The 26,593-nt window shown below is 35.1% G+C and overlaps 2 protein-coding genes and 7 non-coding genes across 9 annotated transcripts in view; 3 read left to right on the forward strand and 6 right to left on the reverse strand.

Annotated features, from left to right (window-relative positions):
• Positions 1–1,674: 1,674 nt before the first annotated feature.
• On the forward strand, positions 1,675–1,746 carry Trnaq-cug. Its single transcript has one exon. It is a non-coding gene; the product is annotated as a tRNA-Gln (tRNA).
• Positions 1,747–3,247: 1,501 nt separating this feature from the next.
• Trnaq-cug lies at positions 3,248–3,319 on the reverse strand. The gene has a single exon. It is a non-coding gene; the product is annotated as a tRNA-Gln (tRNA).
• Positions 3,320–3,450: 131 nt separating this feature from the next.
• On the reverse strand, positions 3,451–3,522 carry Trnaq-cug. The gene has a single exon. It is a non-coding gene; the product is annotated as a tRNA-Gln (tRNA).
• A 352-nt stretch (positions 3,523–3,874) lies between these two features.
• Trnaq-cug lies at positions 3,875–3,946 on the reverse strand. The gene has a single exon. It is a non-coding gene; the product is annotated as a tRNA-Gln (tRNA).
• Positions 3,947–6,271: 2,325 nt separating this feature from the next.
• Positions 6,272–6,343, reverse strand: Trnaq-cug. Its single transcript has one exon. It is a non-coding gene; the product is annotated as a tRNA-Gln (tRNA).
• A 432-nt stretch (positions 6,344–6,775) lies between these two features.
• On the reverse strand, positions 6,776–6,847 carry Trnaq-cug. Its single transcript has one exon. It is a non-coding gene; the product is annotated as a tRNA-Gln (tRNA).
• A 210-nt stretch (positions 6,848–7,057) lies between these two features.
• On the reverse strand, positions 7,058–15,587 carry LOC117108530 (E3 ubiquitin-protein ligase MARCH5-like). Its single transcript, XM_033250572.1, has 4 exons — positions 15,554–15,587; positions 14,637–14,873; positions 11,868–12,358; positions 7,058–10,512 (listed from the first exon to the last, which is right to left on the reverse strand). Exons 1-4 carry the CDS (start codon positions 15,585–15,587, stop codon positions 10,357–10,359), a joined length of 918 nt encoding a protein of 305 aa, XP_033106463.1. The 3' UTR covers positions 7,058–10,356.
• Trnaq-cug lies at positions 15,580–15,651 on the forward strand. Its single transcript has one exon. It is a non-coding gene; the product is annotated as a tRNA-Gln (tRNA).
• A 2,010-nt stretch (positions 15,652–17,661) lies between these two features.
• Positions 17,662–26,593, forward strand: part of LOC117108702 (F-box/WD repeat-containing protein 1A-like) — a 33,436-nt gene continuing 24,504 nt past the window's right edge. The window contains exons 1-2 of the mRNA XM_033250817.1: positions 17,662–17,952; positions 24,039–24,252. Of these exons, the coding sequence (XP_033106708.1) occupies positions 17,896–17,952; positions 24,039–24,252 (271 nt within the window). The 5' untranslated portion in view covers positions 17,662–17,895. The remainder of the gene's footprint in view (positions 17,953–24,038; positions 24,253–26,593) is intronic.

Below are 26,593 nucleotides of genomic sequence, written 5' to 3' on the forward strand. Positions count from 1 at the left end.
ATATATATATATATATATATATATGTGTGTGTGTGTGTGTGCATATGCAGATATGTGTGTATGTGTATGTGTGTGTACGTATATATATATGTGTGTGTCTGTGGTGTGTGTGTTTATATATATGTTTGTATGTGTATATATGTATGTGCGTATATGTATGTATATATATGAACGTGTATATTTATGTGTGTATTTATATGCAATATGTTTATATGTATGTGTATGTATAAGGTATGTATTAAGTACAATTATACTGTACACTTATATTGCATATTATTAGGATTCTTTTTAAATCTTGATTTTGATTTTTTATTGTTTTTTTCTTACTTGCTTTTAGTGAAATGCAGTATGTTGATTTGAATTTTGAATTTCTGGGATGTTTTTCTTTTCTTTTACTAGTTTGTTTAATTCCCTGATTTTTCCGTTTACCTTTGCGTTTCCAATTTTACTTTTGTTCACTTATATTGTTATTTGATTAGTAAGTTTGGACGCACCACTAATTAGTGTGTGCCACTGTTGTAAATGTGTGTGCCAATAAAAACTGAAACTGAAACCTGGGGGTATTTGCTGATTCGCTGAATGAATTGAATTATGGAAATAACTAACATTGTAAACAACCTAAAATACTCAAAATCCCGAAGGTGCTGATCTAACTACCAATTGAATCTTGAAAACACCTTACTTAGTTTATGTATTTAACGTATCACTTGAATCAGGTATTGTACCAAATGCAACTAAGCTAGTAAGAGTCGTCCCCATTTTTGAAAAGGGAGACAAAAATGAGTTCTCAAATTATCGCCCTATTTGCATCTTACCTTTATGTCTAAAAGTTTAGAAAGAATTATTTATAAAGATTTTACTCTTACCTTGAAAAACACAACATTCTTAATAAAGCACACTATGGTTTCACTAGAAATTGCTCCCACATTTTTTGCTCTACTAGATCTTGTAGAAAAAATTAAACACACTATTGATAATGGGGAATATGAAATTGGAGCGTTCATTGACTTGTCGAAAGCTTTCGACACGGTAGATCATCGAATTCTTTTAAATAAACTAAAACATTATGGCATCAGAGGCCCTGAATTGATTCAAAAGTTATGCGTGTGGTCGTAAACAATAAAGTCATCAATAACTCTAAATCCAACCATTCTGAATTACGTTGTGGTGTACCTCAAGGAACAATTATTGGGCCCCTGCTATTCTTCATGTACATAAACTCATTTGCAAGATGAATGAAATAAGTTTTAATGAAAGAATATGAATCAAATAAGTTTAAAGCGATTTAAAAACCAACAATAATATTAGCCTGAACATTATTCTCGAAGAAATCTCGAAGGGAAAAAAAATTAGTTGATTAATAATTAAATATTGATTGATTGATTGATTTTTATCGATTGATTGATTGATTGATTGATTGAATAATAGCAGGTCACCGGACGTCTACTGTTGTTCTGATTCTCACCATGCAAGACGGTTCCATGGCGTAACGGTTAGCAATCGATCAAGACTCTGAATCTCGATCCTAGTTCAAATATCAGAATAGGCCTATTGTTTGTCACCTTTTTTTATTGATTAATTCAATAATCGATTAATTGTTTGACAGCGATTGATTAATTTAATAATTGAAGGTTACTGGACGTATGCAATTATTATGACCCCGCACGTATGTTAGGTTCCATGGTGTAATGGTTAGCACTCGAGACTCTGAATCTCGCGATCCGAGTTCAAATCTCGGTGGAACCTTATTTTTTTAGGCAAAATTAAAAAAAAAAATTGCTAACTTTCATTCAATAAAGTTTCTTCCAATTTCTAGTTTTTTCTACTGAAGATTAGCACGGACGAATAAATTGTTACACTTGAATTATGCCAGCAATTATTTTTTGTAGGTAAACGTCTGCAAATTATTTGAAATCTGATGTTTGTTCTGTGAAATAATGAAACTTATTTTAGTTCCTCCAAATGATCAATTAATCGAAAGATATATTTTGATATTCGTTTTCACTGAATGCTATTTTAATAAACGTTCAGTACTTCATGAAGTCGCAAAATGTCACAGTTAAAAAATATTTGTTGATACCTTTTTTTGATTGGATTAATGGATTGATTAAATAACAGGAGTGTGAGGCTCTGTCTGATGCCCCAGACGAGAGCTTAAGTGGGCGTGGTCGGGCGTTGGAAATATATATGTATATATATATGTATATATATATATATATATAAAAGTGGTATTTATTAATTGGTGGAGTCTTTAATTAGAGGAAGACCTGTATTTGTTTAAGTAATCAATCAAAGATAACAATTTTCCGAACTTAGTCTTAACTATGTAAAAACGAGGTTCCATCGAGATTTTCACGTGCTGGTCCGAACAAGTAGACGTCCACTCTCTTGCTATTAAACTATCGCTCGATTATATTAAATCATTCAATCAATCAACGAAGATAAAAATCATTCCAAACTTGAACATAAGGTTCCACCAGAGATTTCAACTCGGATCGCGAGATTCAGAGTCTCGAGAGTGCTATAATTACACCATGGAAACGGTATATATGCGCATGGTCGGAACAGACGTCCGTCACCTGCCATAATACTCAATCAATAAATAAAAAAAAAAGATTAATCAATCAGTCTATCTTTTGGATAATAAATATTGTAAACTTAAAATGACAAAATAGATAGGGTTCCCTCGAGATTTAAACTCGGATCGGGAGATGCAGGGATTTTCAGCGACGCCCGACCACGCCCACGTAAGCTCTCGTCTGGGGCATCAGACAGAGCCTCACACTCCTGTTATTTAATCAATCCATTTATTCAATCCATTAATACCAAAAAGTTATCAACAAATATTTTTTAACTTTAACCTGAGCAAAATGTCCACCGAGATTTGAACTCGGATTGCGAGATTCAGAGTCTCGAGTGCTAACCGTTATATGGGACAGTTTGCGACTTTATGAAGTACTGAACGTTTATTAAAATAGCATTCAGTGAAAACGAATATCCAAATATATCTTTCGATTAATTGATCATTTGGAGGAACTAAAACAAGTTTCATTATTTCACAGAACAAACATCAGATTTCAAATAATTTGCAGACGTTTACCTACAAAAAATAATTGCTGGCATAATTCAAGTGTAACAATTTATTCGTCCGTGCTAATCTTCAGTAGAAGAAACTAGAAATTAGAAGAAACTTTATTGAATGAAAGTTAGCAATTTTTTTTTTTTTTTTATTTTGCCTAAAAAGATGAGGCTCCACCGAGATTTGAACTCGGATCGCGAGATTCAGAGTCTCGAGTGCTAACCATTACACCATGGAACCGTACATATGTGCAGGGTCAGATTAATTGCATACGTCCAGTAACCTGCAATTATTCAATGAACTGAACGTTTATTAAAATAGCATTCAGTGAAAACGAATATCCAAATATATTAATTTTGCCTAAAAAGATGAGGCTCCACCGAGATTTGAACTCGGATCGCGAGATTCAGAGTCTCGAGTGCTAACCATTACACCATGGAACCGTATATATGTGCAGGGTCAGATTAATTGCATACGTCCAGTAACCTGCAATTATTCAATGAACTGAACGTTTATTAAAATAGCATTCAGTGAAAACGAATATCAAAATATATCTTTCGATTAATTGATCATTTGGAGGAACTAAAACAAGTTTCATTATTTCACAGAACAAACATCAGATTTCAAATAATTTGCAGACGTTTACCTACAAAAAAATAATTGCTGGCATAATTCAAGTGTAACAATTTATTCGTCCGTGCTAATCTTCAGTAGAAGAAACTAGAAATTAGAAGAAACTTTATTGAATGAAAGTTAGCAATTTTTTTTTTTTTTTTAATTTTGCCTAAAAAGATGAGGCTCCACCGAGATTTGAACTCGGATCGCGAGATTCAGAGTCTCGAGTGCTAACCATTACACCATGGAACCGTATATACGTGCAGGGTCAGATTAATTGCATACGTCCAGTAACCTGCAATTATTCAATTAATCAATCAATTGCTGTCAAACAATTAATCGATTATTGAATTAATCAATAAAAAAAGGTGACAAACAATAGGCCTATTCTGATATTTGAACTCGGATCGAGATTCAGAGGTCTTGATCGATTGCTAACCGTTACGCCATGGAACCTCTTGCATGGTGAGAATCAGAACAACAGTAGACGTCCGGTGACCTGCCATTATTCAATCAATCAATCAATCAATCAATCAATCAATCAATCAATCAATCAATCAATCAATATTTAATTTTCAATCAACTAATTTATCGACTACTACAGGTCTCCCTCCAATTAAAGACCACGTTTGGGACCGTTGTTTCTGTGGTCTTTGGCAGCTTTGGTCTCTATCTAATTAGAATAATGAAGATGGGGGCCTATACTATTTGTTAATATGGGACCACATAAACGTGGTCTTTAATTGGAGGAGTCTGTTAGAGGAAGACCTGTATTCATTTAAGTAATCAAGAAGATAACAATATTCCGAACTTAACCATATGTAAAAAATGAGGTTCCCCCGAGATTTTCACGTGTCCGACAGTGTAGACGTCCACGTACCTCTTGCCATTAATCAATAGATCGATTATTGAATCAATCAATCAATCCACAAGAAGATAACAAAAAGTATTCCTAACTCACACATACGGTTCCACCGGAGATTTGAACTTGGATCGCAAGATTCCGAGTCTGGAGTGCTATAATTACACCATGGAACCAGTCTATATGCGCATGGTCTGAAGATGTCCAGTCACCTGCCATTACTCAATCAATAAATTAAAAACATTATTAACCAATCAGTCTACCATTTGGATAACAAATATTCTAAACTTAAAGTAACAACCAGACCTCTGTGTTTGCGATGATGTAAACATAGCAACAAACGAAACCAGGGAGACATCAATGTGTTAATCTGGCAGTTTCATTTTTATTGTTAGGCGCATCGATCGAGGCTTAGTATAATGCGCTATTTAAGCCAAATAATAATAATAATAATAATAATAATAATAATAATTATTATTATTATTATTATTATTATTATTATTATTATTATTATTATTATTATTATTATTATTATTATTATTATTATTTTATTATTAATCCTGGTATCAGGTTTTTTTTGTTCTGCTTGTAGTGCCAATGATAAAAAGGTGTAGTAGTTGTGGCGGCTGTAGGATATTTTCTGGGGGCCGAGCTGTCCGACAGGGGGATTAGAGCTCGTAGGCCGGAGCTTGTGGAAGATTTTAAGAGGGTGTTCACCTTCCAAATGAGATTTTTTAAAGAATAGGAACCTCTGGATGGCCAGAAATGACACTCAGACTGTGACAGACATGTGTCGACTTGGCATGGGCCATTCTTATTGTTTTAGTCCAACTGCCCGACGAGTTCTGTTTGGTGTTGCGGGGGTGGGGCTTGACCTGTCCGTTGGGGTCCTACATTACTATGGGTCAGAGCCAACAATGGTTTCACTATACCGTACACTGTACACATGTAGTCTATCTTCCGATAGAAGCTGCATAAGGATTATACTGTCAAGTATCAAGTTTGTTTTTATCAAACCCCAACACAATTCTATGCTGTGTCTGTAGAACCCTTATCCAAACCACAGTATAAAAATTGAAGTTTTTGGAGTGTAGATAAAGTTTTCTGTCCATAATACCCAGAGTTTTCTGTCCATAATACCTAGAGTTTAATCCATCACATTTAAGACAGTTTGGACAACGAAGTAATCAACATTCCATAATTTTTTTCCTCTTATCATACAGTTTACTAGTCTTCTCAAGAGTAGGGGGTATTGTCTTTCATTAGTTATGGCTTTAATATTTGTCAAAATAGAAAATTATTAAATAGGCCGGCACAACGTCATATTCAGTTTTGCTTGGGTACGGACGTTCATAACGAAAAGATATCTGGAAAGTCACGTTTGCCTGTTTACAAAAAACAGCGTAACATACTGTACGTCACATACATACATACATACATACACACATACATACATACACACGAAGGGTATCCTATAGAATGTTCCTTTGCTTGAAAGCATAGGAACAAAAAAAACATTAGGTTCCATCGAGATTTAAATTCAGATCGTGAGATTCAGATGTTTTCAGCGACGCCCGACCACGCCCACTTAAGCTCGCGTCTGGGGCATCGGGCAAAGTCTTACACACTTCTATTATTTAATCAATCCAATAATCCATTAATATCAAAAAAAGGTATCAACAAACATTTCGAACTTTAACCTGAGCAAAATAAAGAGGTTCCACCGAGATTTGAACTCGGATCGCGAGATTCAGAGTCTCGAGTGCTAACCGTTACACCATGGAACCATTGACGGCTCACGAAGTACAGAACGTTTACTCAAATGACATTCGATGAAAACGAATATCAAAATATATCTTTCGATTGATTGATCATTTGAAGGAACTAAAACAAGTTTCATTATTCCACAGAACAAACATCGGTTTCCAATAATTTACAGACGTTTTCCTACAAAAAAAAATAATTGCTGTCAAATTCAAGTGGCACCATTTATTCGTCCGTTCTAATCTTCAGTAGAAGAAACTTTACTGAATGAAAGTTAGCAATTTTATATTATTTTTTGAATTTACACGTTAAATTAAGCTGGCAAAATTCAAGCGTCACCATTACCCTCCGTTAAATAAACGAGACATTTGTAGAAACTTTATTGAATGAAAGTTTAGCTTTTATTTTATTTTTGAACTTACATTTACGTTAAATTAAACATTCTAAAATAAAGAAGGTTCCACCGAGATTTGAACTCGGATCGCGAGATTCAGAGTCTCGAGTGCTAACCATTACACCATGGAACCGGAACATGCCATTCATAATTAACCAATTAATCAAAAAAGGCGAAAATCAATTTAGAGTATTGAGCGCTAACCATTACACAACAAACAGGGCCACAGAGACACTGGCGTGTAGAAGTCTGGAAATGGGGTTGCTGATTTGGGGGGGGGGGCCACGAAGGTGAAGTGGGGGAAGGGGCCTCGATGATAAGTTGAGGGGCACTAATTCGCAAAATAAGGTGATTTTATGTGATTTTTTACTACTTGGACCATGACTTTTTGGGAGGGGGTGCGAGTAATTTTTGGAGGGGTGCACCCCTAGATACTAGATATGCCACTGCACCAAGAGGGGAAGGGGGTCCCCGGGGCCCAAGCTTACCAGGGGCCCAATAGAAATTGTAGGTAGCATTTTTTTGTTCATATTTTTTTCAAAAATAATAATTACTATCATGGGCCCTCAATAATGGCATGGGTCCTCTAATAATGGGCCCCTCCAGATTTATGACAGGGCCCCCTCAAAATAATTTTTTTGTGCCTTCTACGCAAATTTTCCCGCGCTTCACGCGTGTAGCTGGGGGCCCACACCAATTCCTTGTCTCTGTTACAGTTTTTCCTATTGGCGGCCCTCGACAGCAAACGTCCAGTCAACTGTCATTATTCAATCAATCAATCAATCAATCGATCGATTATTGAATTAACCATTCAAAATGATAATCACTGTAAATAGATCGGTTTATAATACTGAAGGTACTTAGACAGAAATTTTAAAATGTCATTAATAACATTAACGATCAAAATATAAGTGTGGTATGTTAGACAGGTGGTGCTCGGCCGAAAATAGGGTACATGGTCTAAGAAGATTTTCTTGTGTAATATATCTTATCAGTTATTTTGATAAAATATTATAAATCAGAACACGATCATAAATGAAAGCAAATATAAGAAAAACTTTACTGTGAAAGGATTGGCCAAAAAGTTGACAGTGAAATAAAACATAAACCACACAAAAAAGTTGCACAGATGGAATTTTAAAAATGACAAAAATCCATTAAACAGCAAATCATCCCTCGAAATCATACTAGTTACAGTATACCTTTCAAGAATATTATGGTTGTAAAAAAAAAAACAAAAACAAAAACAAAAAAAACACCATTTCTGTAGTTTTTGTATACTGTATGTACATAGGTCTATGCATGTATATATTAGGCAGAGGCCAATGAAAGGTCAAACTCTGATAGTATACTATATTATAATAGTTGGAGGGAAAAAAAACAACATGAGGTTTTACATACCATAATAAGATTTATTTACTTGCTTATTAAAATTTAAAAAAAGATTAAATTTTTCTTTTTATGTCCAATTCCAAATATTTGAAATTTGACATTTTGGCTGGGCCACCTGGGGATCCATGACAACCGCAGTGCAGTGCCTGTACCGACATACAGATACATTGTCCCTTTCCCTCATGCAAAGGGTTATCCAGAGTGATCTGAGGAGCAGAGTGATCCAACTCCAAATTAAAAAAACTAAATTAATTTTGGCGTTTATAAAATATATACAGAATTTTTATGGCAAAATCTAAAGCCCTGTCTAGACTATGAAATGTTATAAGACAAAAACATGTGACATGTCCATATATGGTCATGATGACATCACATCATCACCTTACACAGACACATCATGAGTATATATGGGCATACAACAGCTTTTTGATAGTGTGGACAGCTTAACAAATCATTTAGTGTTTACTTAATTCATATGACATTCAAAACCTTCTCACCTTGGATTTTAATACATTGAAATTAAGTTCCCTAACGCTAAGATTATGCCACTCAACTCAACTAGTTGCCTGTAATGCTATTGTAAAATTCACCCACTATCGCGCAATAACGCAAAACTGCAAGTGACTAGGTGCAAGTACTACCGTAGTTGCCCTAAGTGTTTATGTCGCTTTTGATTGCCTACAACTGTTATTGCTGTCAAATAACTAATTTCAAGAGTGTTTTATGGCGCCACAAATGGTAAATCTCACCGTTGTCGGTCATTTGATGTACAGAGGGTAAACAAGATATACATTAAAGATGCTAAATACTTCTAACTAAAAGAATCAACAATAACAACAATCAATATTAAATGGACTACAGTAAGTTGCTGAAAATACCACACAAATCTATGAAAACAATGAATATGCATGTAAATATTAATGAATTATGCATTTTATCAATATGTACATCATCATAATACAATTCAATATTTATATTATCAACACACTGTGTTGTTAGTTACATTACACTAAAATAATTAGCAATACTTTTCTTACACATATTCAAATTATTAAGAAACGAAATCAACCACAAATTTCAAAAATCTAATAGAGCTTTTACTGAAATCTTCCTAATTGTGGTCTACAATTATACTTTAGATTATGTATAGTAACGATAATTTCTTACAACAAAGTATTATAAATAAAATTACATTTGTGTATAAGATTAAATTTAAAGGAGCATTTGCGTGTGTCCATGCCACAATTTGCACTCACTTGTTGAAAATGAAACCTTCTTGGACTTGCTATTCAATAATGAAAATTATACACAGCAATGATGCAATTTAGTAGGAATGTTCCTTTAATACCCAATTCAAGCAAGGCAAAATGTTACACATAACACATACATCTCTGTCTTATCGTATTTATTTATTTGAAGGCAAATTTGTGGAATATCTATGTAAGAAAACTGACATCGCCGAGGTCTACAACACTACAAGGAATTTACCTTTCTCTGTGGTATCATCAATTCATTTGTTTAGCTTTAAGTTGTTGTTTTACTCTTTGTTCATAAGTTCTTTCATTTGTTTAGCTTTAAGTTGTTGTTCTTTGTTCATTAGTTTAAGCTTGACTGCGCCACTTTCTTGTGTGCTGCCACTGATGTAAAAGTGTAATGTCAATAAATATTATTATTATTATTATTATAATAGGGAGCATTCGATGATGTAGGACGTAAAACGTACCGTCATGTTAATTTATTTGCGCATGTCCTAATGTTGGGCGTTACATTCTCTCCCGAAGTTTGCAACGGTTTTCGAGGACTGTACTGTATTAAGTACACTGCTCCACGTATCGGTCATCAAAAATCAGTATTGATTTACAGTAGAAAATAGAATGCACACGGATAAATGAATTCATTCTACATTCTCGTTCTTCATTCTCAATCGAAAGCTTCCTAATGTCTGCTAAGCTACTTATATATTAAAAAAACTTATTTGTTAAACATAGCTACTATAGTAAAATATTATTAGTGAAATTCAAATATATCTTTCTTTTGGATAAATTATGAATATAATCATAGCCCAGAAAGAGGACTAGACCCTAGGCGTAGTTATATTGTAAACAATTACAAGGCCTTTACTTAATTGTACCAATTTCTAGCAAGGTTTGAAATTGCTCGTGTGAAGACGATGCTGAACTCGCAACCACATATGTGTAACACTTTTGTCTCGCATGAATTGGAGATAAGATGAGCTTGCAGTTAGGCACTCTACTCTTCTACTACTGACACTTCTGGTGCTTTTGTTGCGGATGAGCTCTCTTCACCATCGTAATCTTTTATCTCTCGATGAGCTTGCCTTAAATATTGCTGTTGTTTGAAGAAAAGCTTCAGAGCTCCTTTAATAGTCACAAATGCAATGCCACCCTATTGATGCAAGTAATAAAAGTAAAATAAATTATTAATAGACTACATCTTTAGTTATTTTTGTTAACTGTTAAAAATGTTGCAAATGTTTAGATGAAAAACTTCTGATTGAAACCCAGCACTCCATTTGTGAACCAAATTGGTGGTAATCAGTATAGAAAGAACTGCTAATCAGTAAAGACTAAACTTTTTACCCTCTTCTCTCCGAAGTGGAGGTGAAGGGTATTGCAGTAGCGTACAGTACGTCTGTGGGTCTGTCTGTCTGTCTGTGTGTAGTGTGTGTGTCCTTCTGGGTGCATAACTCAAAAACCACTGGATCGATTTACTTATGTATCTCGGTCCTCCTCAGAAGTGAGATGCAGATTTTAGAATGTTATTTGCATATTTTCTGGCCACTAGACCTGACTGAGCCAATTCAAGCGGATCGTTTGGCTTTTTTTGGCTAGGTCGAGCAGACTCGAGCCGATCAAGAGCGGGCCAAAGTGGGGGTGAGTCAAATTTTGGCCAGCGGACTGGAAGCAGTCCAGCAGGCGTACAAACTCGTCTGATTGATGGGCTGGCCACGCGAGGCCTATGATGAATGGTCCAACCGGAGTGCAATTAGATGCCAATTATTTTTCAGTATAGATATGGCACAACAGGGCAAGGGTTTGATTATCTTGTTTTATCTGTGTTTCATTAGAAGTTGATAACTTATTTGATCATTTATAAATGGGCAATTTCATATTTTTAATGAATTTCTGGATTGGAAGTACTCAATCGATGAAGCAAAGAGCCTTATTACGTGGATTATTCAGGGTTCCCAGGTCTCGCGCAAGTCGCAGGAATCTCCCGGAAATTATGATGGCCTCCCGCAAGAATCACGGGGAAAATAGCCCATCTTCCACATATTCATAATATTTGCATGTTTTCACTACTTTATATTGTCTCACTGAAGCCAGTGCCGATGGATATCACCATGCGCAGCAATATAAAATTAGACGCATTTAAAAAAGCTCATTTAAACAGATATCCCGAAAGTGACTTCCTCCAACTTGGGACCCAGGGCGGATCCAGAGATGTCCGAAAGGGGGCCCCCAAAAGTGGGGCTTACCGAGAAAACATCACCCTAGGATGTTATTCATAAGCTCGAAAATAACCTCTGATGCATTTTGGGCAATTAAATATTTCTTTTTCTTTCTTCATTTTTTTTAACTTTCCAGAAGGGGGGAAGTGCCCGCAGCCAGCCCGCCTCCCCCCGCCCTTATACATCTGCCCCTGTGACCCCTGAATGATAGCCAATAATCACTGACAGATCGTGGTTGATTGAAGGCAACCTATTTGATAATACTGCATGTACACAAAACAATACTCACCAAAATAGTTCTTTGTAAGTTTGAATTTAACGTGCCAAATAGTAATTTTCCAGTGATTGTTGATACTGTGGGGAAAATGAGAGCGCCACACAACACTCTCGTAGCTGATAACGGGTCGGACATTGGTTGAGTATCAGCCGGTATTCTTGGCAACAGGTCACAGGCTTGATTCCATCCACCGCCAAAGTATTTCCAGATGGGGAGCTTCGGCGAGTACTTGCGCCAAATTTTCAACACATAATCTTCCCATCGGAGCATTTTACTGAGTATCAGCATGACAGGAATTGTCGGGAGTCCAATGAGGAGAAATAACGGATCTGCACGCTCCATTACGTCAAGGCCTTCCTTGTGCCCTAAAACCTGCATTATTGTAACAGCGCCATAAGTTACAGCAGACCAGTACACCGAGCCCACTACAACACCAGCTGCAGCAAATGGGCAAACTTTGTAAATAAGTTTATCAACTATATCTAAGAAACTAACAAAGGAACCTGTGAAGAAACAAACATAAACAAATATTAACATTTTTCTCAGTTTCATAGTCCTAGTTTAAGTGTCAAAATTATTATATTTACAACAAAAAATGTAATCTTATTATTTGTCTTTAATAGTGGCTGTGGCATACAGGTATCTAGGGATGCACACGTTCCCCAGAAAAAGCTTGTTCCCCCAGTCCCCCACCCCATTTATTCGAAGCAAACAAATTATGCTCAAGTACTGTAAAACCAGAAACTTTAGCGATTTGATAATTTCGGCCATTTTTGCGACATTAAACTTTCGTGAATCGCAAAAGGCCTAAATTTTATTCATGAGAGGAATACCATACAATAGCTAAAAATATCGTATTGTGAGTTCTAGGCCTAGGTTAGATAGGACTACAGCCACTGTCTAGGCTACAATAGCTAGGCCTAGGCTAGGCGCCATAAGCCTGCAGCTTACCTAAGCTGCTAGGACCAGGACTCAGCTGGCCATCAGAGGCACAGTTAAGAAAGACACAAGTTTACATACATTACAATACAGAATACTCACTCATACGATATTCCTAAATTTTGTATGGTATTCAAGCATCCTACAATGAACAATATTTATTCCTGTAGGCCAAATATTGATTCAAACACATTGATTGATGATGACTGAACATTGTGGTATGTCAAGGTACGAAAGTTAGTTTCTATTTTAACTTCTTAGTATACACTGCGCAGTGGTTGCACAAGTTCAATCACATGCAGTGATGATCAGAACCTCCCTAATCAGTATATTTACTGAGTTGTAGATTAGAATTTTTTTAGCTCAAAATCGGAATTTAAGGTCAGAATATTTATTCAATAATTGAAATACATTCTATTAAGTTTATACACCTTTAATAAAATCCACAAAATAATTTAAAATACAATTTTTAAAATGTTGAAGTTGTTAACTTTTCACAAACATGTTGCATTTTGTGGGGATTCCCCATTTAGGCCTAGGCCCTAGATCTGTATTGCATCATCGTGGGCGAGTTTAGGCCTTGAAATACCGACAATTCTTGCTGTTTATTGTTCATTATCATCTTTAACAAAGTTGAAATTAATTTTTGGTGTAATTTAGTGATTTATAATGACCAAAATCTCCTTTGTGAAACTGATTCGAGATTCACGATGATCAGATGGTATTCTACCGATCTTTTTTTAAACATAGAACATGTGACCTGAAAATTATTCGCGGCATAACCTTTTCGCAAATCTTGGCCATTTGCGAAATTCGCGAAACTTTAATGCGCGTAAAATTTCCTGGTTTTACAGTAGTTAAAATGACCTCATATCACCCTATTATGCAAGCTCCCCTCATTTAATTGAGCCCCACTAGTTCACCTTTGTACCACCTGGATATGCAGTGACTACAGAGTAGTGGTTTACTATTTTTTTTTTGTTTAGACACTCTATCAAAATCAAATGAAATCATAGGTACATTAAAATATTTAAAAAACAAAAAAAAATCACAATCAATATTGTATTTAAAAATCTTATAATATAAAATGTTACATCAGAAAAAAAACGTTTAAACCAATAAACTGACACAAACTTTCCTTTAAAGCAAGAAATATCAATCGTTTTATTTCATTATAGAGCTGTGCAAGTTTGTTTAGGCAGCTACTGTACAGTAGAAATAGATTCTCACTTTTTGTTTATTGGGGGCGCTATTTCAATGGCTAAAGTAAGTGTGGTAAACTAATTTGCGATCGTCATGAATAACACTCATTTTTCCTATTAATAATAGTCAAGTTTTCATCCAGAAATCACTTCATACATCCCAGTAATGCTATAGAGTACTAAGTGTTACGTCACGATACCAGACGTGATACTACTCCGTTGCTATCTTTGCAAAATGCGTTCAACCAGACACCATTTTCTCCACTGACAAATCATTGATCCCAATTTGTAACGTAATTATTAAGATGTTGCATCTTAGTTTTTCTTTGTAAATTTTAATTGATTAAATGTGTGTTCGATAACTAATATAACGCGAGCTTATGTGTTTTTAGTACATTTTGATGGTAAAATATTAGATTTTAAAATGCCTATTCCAGAATGCCTATGAAGTCATTCAGGCATAATGAACAGTAACCAACGTCTGGTTGGCAACAGAGGGTGCCAACTGGCGTTGTGACGACACGACTGTGGTACTCTATGGAAATTTGTACTCTTTGAATTACAAATTTTCTCAATTATGAACTCTGTTCAGATGGAAATGTTACTGTAATTATAAAACAAAAATTGGAAAAGTATTTACCTATTCCTGGATACACAATAATATATTCTGTATTACACTGTGGACAAGAGACTTTTGCTGTGCTGTTGCCTTTTTGTTTCTCATCTATCCATCGCTGGAGACAGCCTTGATGCACCCACTTAGTGGTTCCTCTACACCGACATGGTCTAGTCCACTTAGCTGTTAAATCGTCTTCATCAGTAGCAAAACAAACCCAACAACTTCTCCTAAAATTTGAAGTAATATACAATATAGATACTAATTAATTTTTTCCATTGGTTGTACCATACACACTAACAATAATCACTGTATTCATTTTATCTATCCGAATAAACGCCCTGGTGTTTATGGTTGAGAAGGGTATTAAAATTATATGTATTTTCTACATATTATTAGACACTAAAATCGATTAAATAAGCCTTTGAAACCCCTAAATTGTCAAAATTTTCGGAGGCGAACCCCCAGGACCACTTTCGAAACCTTTTAATCGAAGCTCGAACATGCCCACTTTGTTTTCGTCGGGGAAACCTGACCCCTCATCGGGGCATCGGCCCAACCCATGGGGGACCTCGGTCGGGTAAATCCTGGCGCCACCTCTGAAATGGATACGTACAGTATATTACTCAATTAAACCCCCCCCCCCCCATAATTTCACTGTTAATGTGAAACTACAACACATAATTACCATCAAAATAATGCGTTATTGCATGATGATTGATCCCAACCAGGTTAAATAAAAAATTTAATTTTACTGGAGTAGAACATGCCCTTTATTCGAGGAAGGCATTTATTTTTAATGGGGGACTAGTGGGGCTGTTTATTCAAAAGGTACGTTTATTTGAATACAGTATTTCAAACAAAAGCACGACGCCTGTAAATCATTGAAAAACGGTCTACCTCATTTTTTATGTATTAATATGCGATAAATATAAGTTTACACATATCTTGATTGTGTTCTTGACATGGTTCCATGGTGTAACGGTTAGCACTCGAGACTCTGAATCTCGCGATCCGAGTTCAAATCTCGGTCGAACCTCATTTATTGCTCAGTTAAAATGTCTTTTGTTATCCTCTTTGATTGTCTAATTTATTCAGGGGCGGATCCAAAAATGTCCAAAAGTGGGGGCTGGAAGGGGGAGCCGGAAGGGGGAGCCGAAAGTTGGGCCAATTGAGACAACACTGTCGTAGGGGGTCCGGGGCATTCCCCGCGAAATTTCTGTGTTCTAGACGCCCGAACATAACATTTGAGGCATTCTGGGCTATCATTTTTTCTTTTTCTCTCTTTTTTTTTTTTTTTTTTTTTTTTTTNNTTTTCTTTTTTTACCTCCCAAAAGGGGGGGCCGGGGCCGGGCCGCCCCCCCTCCCTAAATCCGCCCCTGTATTATTATAAACAATTGCTTAATTTTTTTTATCGGATCGGATTGACTGATCGTTAAATTGATTAGTAATCAAGTTTATATATTTTCGTAGTAAAAGGTATTTATGTCAAAAATATTAGTTAGGCCTATAGCAATTTTCGGCTGAAAACCACTTTTAATTCAACTTCCTCATGATTAAGGATAGACGCGCCCTACTTCCACAATTAAACTTAGAAATAATAACCAGATGAATATTTTCCCTTTTATATATTTCAATAAATTTCTGTATGGGACAATTAGGCCTCAAGTTGATATATACCGTAGTCAATCAATCAATCAATCGATAAAATAAACATTTATTTTTTTTAAATCAAATCAAACAATAAACAATAAAATCAAGATGTAAAGATTTAAAAAGAAAGTCGAAAGGATCATAAAAGGCAAGAAACGTTGAAATACTGTAGGCCTAAACATTATTTGAATAAGGAAGAGGGCCCGCAGTGCACAAAAAGAGTACGCCAAGTGAAAAAAAAGTCGCATACGCTTGTAGCGAGCGTGCCATGCATATTATCAAAACAATTTATTTATATAGTATTTATATTTATCTCCTATTTATAAAGTTGAGTCCGTTTTCGATTGAAAAATTACAGACGTTATATAATTTTATTTTTTTACCAGGGAGTTGTTATTTAGAACTCCCATGGTTATACAGTATACAACCCTGCTTCTCGACCTTTTTAGGTTGGCGACCCACTCGGAGACCCTATTAATGTATTTGGCGACCCAAGGCAACACGGCTATATACTTTCTGGATATGATAATAGGCTTATTACGGTACCTCGAGCTCAGTAAAATCATTATGCTACTGTTTTCTGACATATTTAGGCCTATTGCCTTGTTTTTTTTTTTGTTTTTTTTTGTTTTTGTTTTTGTTTTTGTTTTTAGAATCCATGCTAGGTTGATAGCATTGCACTTGCCTCCACCAAATACAGATATGATGTTGTAGTTGTACATTTAATCTCGGCTAAAGTCCGAACACAATGTAGCCTGATAAATCGTTTCGATTTTTATCATGGATTCTAAAACCAAGAGGCATTTCGTTATCGTCGATTGTGTGCGGAATCTTCCATTTAATTTTAATGTAAAACAATAAAACAATGGCAAATTTTAGAAATATGCACATGCAGTCAACTTGGGCGAAGTTTACTGTCTTTTTAAAAGTAGCAGTCTCGCACGATTCTCAGTTGGCGACCCAAGATCGCGACCCACATGAGTTTGAGAAGCAGGGTTATACACCACCATCATAGTCTCTGTATGGGTGTATTCCTAATATTTCTGCTAGAAAATTTAACGCTTTCTATACTTTTTAATCATTAGATTTTTTTTTCTGTTAGCGACTTCATGTAAACATTAATAATTTAAATCCACTAATTTGAATCTTAATTTTCCATTGTTTTATTCTTTTATTATTATTGTTTTTTTCTTTTAAAGGTTGGCAGGGTAGGGTCAATCTAAATTCAGTAGACGGCCAACAAAAAACCCCAAAAAACACAAGGGCTAAATAGGAAATAATTTGAACATTAACTTCCGCTCTTATGTGGGCAGGCTCATCCACGTATATGATTATTTTTGGTAATTTTTTTTTAGGGTGGGTGTATTTATATTGGTGGCGCACTTCATCCTGGTCGTGATCAGCAAGCGATGAGGTTGACTGTGTTTGGTTTTTGCGATCAATTCACTTTGTCATCTTTGTCGACGTTTGTGAGTGGCTGAGTACCAATTTTCCCAAAGCTAAAGATAGAATACATAGGGAAAACACTGGTTTATTTCTTCGCGAATAGTCATCTTATTTTTTTATTTATCATAATCGGAAAGTGTAACAATTTGAATTTATAGACTGTTGTACAGTATAGTATAGTATAATGATTAGTTTAACAGACATTGAAGACGAGAGTATGCAGGAACTTCCTGATGGAATGGTAAGTACTTTGGCATAGTGCGAGTTGACCATTATTTTCGTAAAGCCTTGATCGGTTGTTGTTTGTGTGTCACAGTGCGAGGGCACTGCAGCTTGAGTGATAATTCACAATCAGTGAATAGGCCTAAATAATCTTAATTTATGTTTGTGTGATATATGGTTGATCATCTTACGTACGGTGGAATGATCATATAACCCTGTATAACATACATATTTGAAATTCATTAATTTCTAGTTAAAGTATAATATAATGTAAAACATCATTTATCCACTTGTTCATCAATTTTGGATGGCTAGAGCCTAGGCTTGGTAGGGCTAGGCTGCGCCTCCCTAGGCTAGTTAGTACTACATTGCCTTGGCTATCTCATTTAGGCCTTTTTAACGGTATCCCTACTTTGTATACTTGCATGTAGTACTCTAGTAGGCAAATTCTTGAGTCATTAAGGACTATAAATAAGTAAACATAATAAATAGGGCTAGGCCAAAGGCCCAGGCCTGGGCCTACAGTAGAAGGCAGAACTACACTAGGCCTAGTCCATTTTTGTCAAACATGTACAATCATTGCATTTACTCATTTGCATCATCAACTTGATGACAAGTAGACACTGGTTAGCAGGCTCAAAAGAAGTTCCAACCCTTCAACCTCAAAATTTGGGAGATAGGAGGTGCGCTGGGCCCGGGAAAGGGCGCCCCAATCCATGTTTTCTTTCAAGCATGCATTCTTCTTGATAGCGTTAATAAAATTGATCTTTTAAGGTGTTAGTAATACTCGGAAAGCCTTTTTTATGCAGACGTTGATAAACTCAACACACAGAGGAATAACTGAAATACTCAATTATTGTTACTAAAAACCGACTAATTCTTTTTTGGTATTTTGAGACTATTTTTTGAAAATTTAGGGAAATCGAGAGTCCAGGAGACTGGGAGGGGATTACTTGAAAATTCGGGAGAAATTATCCAGTAAAATACAGATTCAGAAGAGATTTGTTTTTGAAAAATGTACTTACGGTATACTATCTGCAATATTTTTTTTTTTTTTTAAAGCCCCATTCCCGGCAAAATTTCACTAAAAACTGATTTTCTTTTTTTATAGAAAATATGCATTTGCATTACTCCAATTATTATAAATCATGGAAAAATATTGGCATGAATTTTAGGTTTACGTAAAAGAATAAAAAAAAAGAGAAATACAGACTATTTCTCATAAAATATTACCATTTTCTCGACGAATTCATCGTTACTAGGCAAATTCAGAGGTTGTAGATCGCATCCACTGGAATACTCTCGCTTTTATGTATACTTTATACAGTCAATAAAGTGCACCCTCTCTAATGAGATTAGTTCTTGTACTTCACATCTCGCACAATGCGGTCGTTCGATTAACGCTGAGATATGTTTGTTTAGGTGTCAAATTCTCAATCAGAATCAGTTTTTTAACAAATTTTAAATAATTCCTATGAAATATCATATTTCACAAGTGTCATTACTAGCAACGGAAAATCATGTTGGCCGTTTTTATGTGTGATAACAGAACCTAAATCGAGGTAAGGCTGGGCCTAGCCTAGTAGCAGGGCGTTGGATAGGCTAATGTTTTCGGCGCCTACGATATTTCTTCTTACTACCTATCGCAAAATCAAACATGAAAATTCATCCGCATTTATTTTTTGTGTGGAACACAAAAGATCAAATTTCAGTCTTATTTCCCATTTTTTTCATTCTTAGGAATGTCTAAATTCCGTTAAACTGGCAATTCCGTATTATATTTATAAATCTTTACAACATTATACAAAAATTAGATTTTTCTTAACAACTGAAATTTTGCCGGGAATGGGGCTTTAAACAGTATACAAAAAATCCAAAAGATTGGCTATTTCTCCAATTTCAAAATCCCCAGATGAAAAAAAAAATTTATTCCTTATGGTCATTGGATCCATATTGTATGAATGCAATGGTCATGGCTCAGTAGTATCAACAATAAAGTTAATGAGCACTGTGTGTAAGTGTTTACTATAGAGAAACTGCAGTACTTGGAACCTGTCCTTGGGAATGGAAATATTTTAAATAAGTATGAACTAGATCCTGGTTATCTTAGTGTGTGCAAATACTGTACAAGTAAGCAATGTGAGCTCAATAAAATTTCTGTCTAAACCTGTGAATAGTTCTTAAGAAAGATAATGGCATCAATGAGTATCATTTCTTATTATGCACACCTACTTAACATCCAGGATGTGCAGTGTTGTCTATATGCTTATATTTATGGGAATAATTATAGACTTAATTAATCCTTCAGATTATTAGATCAGGATTTAATATTGGCTGGAATACAGTATAGCAGTATTTAATTTTTAAAACAGGATGTAAACTATCATTTTGGACAGCAGATCTTCATTTTAAAAATATGTTTTATAAACATTAGTGCATTTTTTTTTTAAAGTTTGAATTTACCATTTTTTATCAACTCTGGTCAAAGGTCGTACTGCAATAAAAGTTTTTGATCATCCCTTTCTTTTTTTTACATTTTAAAATTTTGTAGAGGGAATTTTGGGAGAATTTTGTAAACACCAAACTACCAAGTACATTGCAATGTCCCTTAACGTAATAACATTCCGTGTTCGACAGGGAGCCCACGTTTGTCGGAAGTAGCAGAATCGCCCCTGCAGTCGCCACCACTGTTGAAAATAGCTATTACGGTAGAAGGCAAAAGAGTATCGGTTAGATTTTCCAGGGAGGGCAGTTTTCTTGAGTCGAGAGGCGACTAACAACTTATTTTTACATGTGTTATATTGTGGATTATTGTATTCACATTGAATTTCATTTATTTTTCCAAATTCATTTATTGAAATACACACTAAAGACAAAATATAGGATTAATGAAAAGCAAACTTTATGGTAATTTCTGCAGACTGTTTACTTCCTCCCAAGTTTTTCCTAACTGCTAACAGACAGTATTTTATGATGTTTTAATTATATTACCTCTTTTCTAGTGTTTAAAATCTTCATGGAGTTGCAGCTGGTTCTTCTTCACATTAGCACATACAGTATGGAACATGATTAAACACACTTAATTACTTGAACTAATTGATAAAAATAATAGGGTGCGTTTGGGCAAGTTTTTTTGTGGAGTCCAACACAGTATAAATCCGGAAACGGCCATTTCCAGTTCTCGCCCGAATGGATGTTAAACGTGGACCACCTGCTGATATCCGCTGATAATCGAACGCTGAAAATTGCAGTGTTTTTTGGAGGAGCAAAAGCAGCATGCTTTAGCAGCAGAGAGCATTCTTTATCACTTAATCCCTTTAATTGTTTCAACACGCACCAGAAGTAAAGTCTGTTTAAATTTTCATGGTCCCTGCTTCGTTTACAGTTTAATGCCAAAAACAGCCTACAATCCAGATTGTTACCCTATTACATACCTAAGACCTTATAGGTCTTACATCAGAGGTTAATGTTTTTTTGAAAGCCGAGTTCTGCACAAAACCGGTAGACCAATACTGGTAAGAACCCTATGTAAAATTTTCCCGTTCTCACCCGAACGCACCCATACTGTAAGCTAAAACGAAAATTTAGCTGTAAATGTTTGGGGTTTTGGCTTATACACACAAAGGACTGTCTAAGTGAAAGCAGTTGAATTGACCCCAGGAGGCTATGGGTCAGCACCAAGAACAAGGACGGAGGGCATTATGGGAACATAAGTTGGTTTGAGTATGGACCCTAACCAAGATTATGTATACAGACATAAGGTTGAGGGTATAAAGAAGGTTTTGAAGTAGTTTTGAATCAAAATGTCAAGAAAGAATGCAAATTGTTTTAAAACCTGTGGTGCTATTTTATAATTCTTACTAGAATTATTACTTAATATTTAAAAATCCTTTATATAGTTTGAAATAGTTGAAATATAATCAGTTGCTGCTACTCAACACAACAAATTACACAAATGACATTTCAACATGTACAATACTTTAATCTAGACTAAGAATACATTCATTCTTAGTCTGGATTCAGTAACTAACTGAGGATTTTTTTTTTTTAATTGGAAATTTGACAAGTTTACATTCGGCTTTTATTAGAGCATTTCAGCATTTGATGATGTATTTATGAAGCGAGTCTGACACAAGTATTTGACTCAGGAAGCACTTGCATGATGCTGATATGTATAACTGCATCTAGATTATAAATTATTGTAAGAGACCTTTCCGGCGTGACAATCAAACTTAACCAGGAATACACGTGTCTCACACACATGTTTTCCGACAAAAGCATGTGTTTGCGTATGATTTTACACTGTCATTTTGTGGGGCCTAGCAACAGTATCCAATGGGAGGGACTTAGTGGAAATTTCCATTGCGCAGTATGGTAAATGTGTTTAAATATTGGGAAGAAAAGAAGGAAGGGATTATGAACAAGAAAAATGCTCATTATTTTAAAAAGTGATGGTTGAAAGCTGACATGGTTTTCTCTACTTCTACAATGAACATTTCTGATAAGCCCCTCAAAACGACAGCGTAAAAATTTGCGCAAATGGCGTTTGTTGGACAACATGTGTGTGAGACATGCATATTAATGACCTTGTTCTGATTGGCCAGTTGTTAAGTTTGATTGACACTTTGGAGATGTCTATTGACAGGATACTCAAACATTCTTGCGGTATCATTCTTGCGAATACATTTTTTTTTTTTTTCAGTTTCTTGAATTTTTAAAACAATTAATTTGGCAAATTATTCTTAAACGACGGTAAAAGTCTGAGTTTTTTAAACTAGTTGGTTTTGAATCCCAGACATTTATTGAGTATGTACCTCTGTTTTGTATTGTGTCCATAGGCTTTGAAACAAGCGTAATTATAATATACTGGAATGTTCAGACGACCTTCAAAAATATGTGCACGCTACTTCAGAAAAGCGATGATGGTGCTTAACCAGGGCAAGCTTATTTACTTCGAAGCATACAGTAGAAATCACTAATCGATGGGCTTACTACTGTATGCAAAATTTTCAGAGTGATAAGTGCTGTAATGCTATAATTGTCTATCGTCACAGTACTGTGCATAAATTCTTTTAAACAATATGAATTGAAAATATCATGGCTAAAAAAAGTTAGCACATCACAGAAAATGCTGTTTGTAGGTAATTATTCTTTGGAATAAGTGAGGTCATATTAAAGGTCACATTTATAATATGCACGCTCAAAGAAAGTGTGTCTACACGGCGCGTTCTGGGAGCTTAACTTGATTACGAACATGTATCACACTACTGAGGATGCTTAGGAGTATATCGTCCGAAGTCCGTAAGCTCAAAGCCCAATACGTCAAAAAGCGTCTTCACTTGCACAACTACCCGACGTTTACATCTATTAGTAGCCTGTTAGTGTTACTTCCAGTGTACTTTTCAGCTTAGTTCTAAACTGGTCTGAATTTGCCTATTGTGTGAGGGTCTAGTGGCTTATTTTTGTTAAGTAATTCCTATGCTGTACCCTCCTCCAGCTCTGGAATTCGTCACTAGTTTTCGTACTGCACGCCAAAATCCCTTCAGGGCTCCCAACTCTCTGCAACTCACGGGGGTCTCTACCGAAAATTGGGATAGCCTTTCACACTGCCACAAGCAAGCAAGATCTTCCAGAAAATTAACAATCTCCTGTACATTCAGAATATTTGCATGAATGCAGTACCAATGATGGGTATCTATCACCATACACAACAAAATGCAAGTAGATGTCTTTAGAAAGCTCGTTTAACAACATTACCTGGAAATGATTTTTTCCCAACTTGAGAATCCTGCTCTGTAACAACACATTCTTATCAGTCGCATACTGTATTCAAATTTCTGAGGTTGGTATTACTGTGGATTAAATCCATCCACCATGGTCTACAGTAAGTATATGGCTAGTGACTTGCATGTCATAGGTTCATCGTTACAGAGAGTTGTGATTATGGTTCTAGAAGCTGAATTTTCTTCTTGGTCTCAATAAAGTAGAAGTTGTTTTGTACAGTGTAAGTTTATTATTACCATTATTGTTGATGTTTTCCTAAAACTGCAAAATCATATTTTTAATAGTAGGCCTATTATTTTATTAATTTTATCTCTCTTTCAGACGAATATAAGGCCTGTTTCAAGAATTAAGGAGAACACACCGGAATTTAATGAGGAAAAAGACAAGTGCCTAAAATATTTTGAACAATGGAATGAAACAGAACAATTAGAATTTGTAGAGCATTTGATTACGCGCATGTGCCACCACCAACATGGACAGATTAATACTTATTTGAAACCTATGTTACAGAGAGATTTCATCACTGCATTACCAAGTAAGTCTGTAAAAATTATTTGTTAATATTTAATTATTATTTTTTTAGTATTATTAGTATTTTCTTCTCCATTGTTTATTATCAATTGTTGTCTTCATCGTTATTTCTAGTCAATATTGTTGTTACAGCTGTCGTTATTGTTTGATATCACTAATATTGTTATAATATTACTGCATATTTCTTAATTATTTTTGTTGTAATTATGGTATTACTGTACATAATTAAGTTGCTTCATATTTTATGTTGAGGTTTATTGTGTGGGAAGACATTTTTTCAGGGGTCCACGTTCTTTCTAACTCTGACCCATTGTCAGATATAGAGTCCACTGCCCGTGTTCTAGACAATTGTCAGATTTTAGTAATTCTTGATAATGTTTTTGTACAGCTGCAAATTGATGTTGGAATGCTCAACCATTTATTATAATTGGTTAATATTAATTATTATTTGAAAAATTCTTGAGATAGATTAAAGAGGATTTTTTAAAAATGATTGAATCCACTACTTGATTATTCATGAAATATGGCTTTCCAAGTAAAAGTTAAAAATGAAAAGTACAGTACTTCAAAGGGCGGGTCAAGTATAGTATGTTGAACTCTCTGCCCAGCATACTGTACTGTAGTCTCCCAACTAAAAAGGAAGCCAAATTTCCTTAAAAACATTACCAGTAAGGAATCCGCAGTGATTTAAATGCTGTAAGCATCATTGGATTACACACAAATATTATAAAATAAGGAAGTGCTGTATAGTTCATTGAATGTTCATGGACCTAGTATTTATTCTAGAGCATGGACCTTTTAAAGGAATTTTATTCAATTATAACATTTGAAAAATAGTAATATCTTTAGTCAAATTATTGTTTTATTTTTTAATTATAATTAAGATATATTAAAATATATTTTAGTTTGATGATGATAATTTAGTTAAATTAAAATTATGTCATTATTTATTACAATGCAGTAAAAGATTAGCTATATATAAATTATAAGAGGTTTTCTGAAAGTGTCAAAATTGGCTATTTTGTTAATGCAACAAGGTAATGTCTGGCTGACAATGACACATGCGTTTAAAGTAATGTTATGCTTGAAGGTTATCTGCTAATAATAGCAAAGTACAAGATAATATTGATTTGATGCTACAAGGAGTCTACTACATAAAAAGAATAAGACATTGTCATGATTAATGATTTAATAATTTAATAGTCTACATTTTAAAATACTTTTTTATAAAAACATTGGTACAACCATTAATTGGTAGTAATTTAAATCTAACTTCATACTGTACTGTAGCTTGTTTGTTTTTTAAGAAATTGCAATAATAACAAAAACGTTGATATTATCCTTACATATATGAAACATGTCTGCTGTGCCAAGTTGATTTGGGCCGAGTTGGTTTTTTTGTGACAGGTACAGTATGAGCCCAAGCACACTTATTAGGCCGGCCTAGGACCGGCCCAGGGCCGCCTTAAATTACAGCCGACTCAGGGCCGACTCAAATTGACTTACTGTATGTGAGGTTTGATGAATACGTTGTTGGAATACAGATGCCTGAACCACGACCTGTCCCACTTCATGTGTTTAATAATTATGTTTGTTTTGCTATTAAACTGGCTTTTTAGGAAAATATTTATTGCTTTTAATGGTAGTGTATAGTAGTAATGAAAACACTGTTGGCAAAAAAAAAAAAAATTGTAGTTTGCAAAATGTCAATCTTGCACTGCATTTCGCTGGTGTTTTTGTGCAAAGCACTTTATCTACTGACAGTACAGTACATTGCTTCAGTCTACCCAGCTGTATCAGTGGGTACCAGCAAATTGCTGAGAGTTAAACCTGTGGTGGTCAGCGTCCCAACCCGGTAGGGTGGGGGGAGGGGGTATTACACTCTCATTCGTTTACACTACCTGAAGTTGGAGATAAGCTCCAGTACCGTATGAACCCCTATTACTTTTACCATTCACAGACAGTAGGCTTGACTTTTTCATAGCCCTATAAATAGGTAAATGTAAGTCTTGTCTTGCAAACCAGCCACCTGCCGATAATTATATTCAGTCCAAATACAGAAATGTTATCATCACATAGCATACTTTAACAGTACATTAGGTTCTTGAGGAAGAGCCAAAAAGTACCCTCAATTACTCTTTCACCTCAGGTACTCAATTTATTTATTTTTTTGTTAGTTCTTCTCTGTTGGTTTTTATTTTCTCCTAGCTATGTAGATGAATTTACCCTATGGAATGGATTTGTATCCCATGTTATCTCTTTCCACCCAAAAGTGGACAGTAGGTGGATAGTGTTATATTACATAGCCTATGGATACGAGTACGTGATTGGTCGAAATGGCATCA

Source organism: Anneissia japonica, unplaced genomic scaffold (assembly GCF_011630105.1).
Source record: "Anneissia japonica isolate Jap-2015-1 unplaced genomic scaffold, ASM1163010v1 scaffold26_len2425191_cov177, whole genome shotgun sequence".
NCBI lineage: Eukaryota > Metazoa > Echinodermata > Crinoidea > Comatulida > Comatulidae > Anneissia > Anneissia japonica.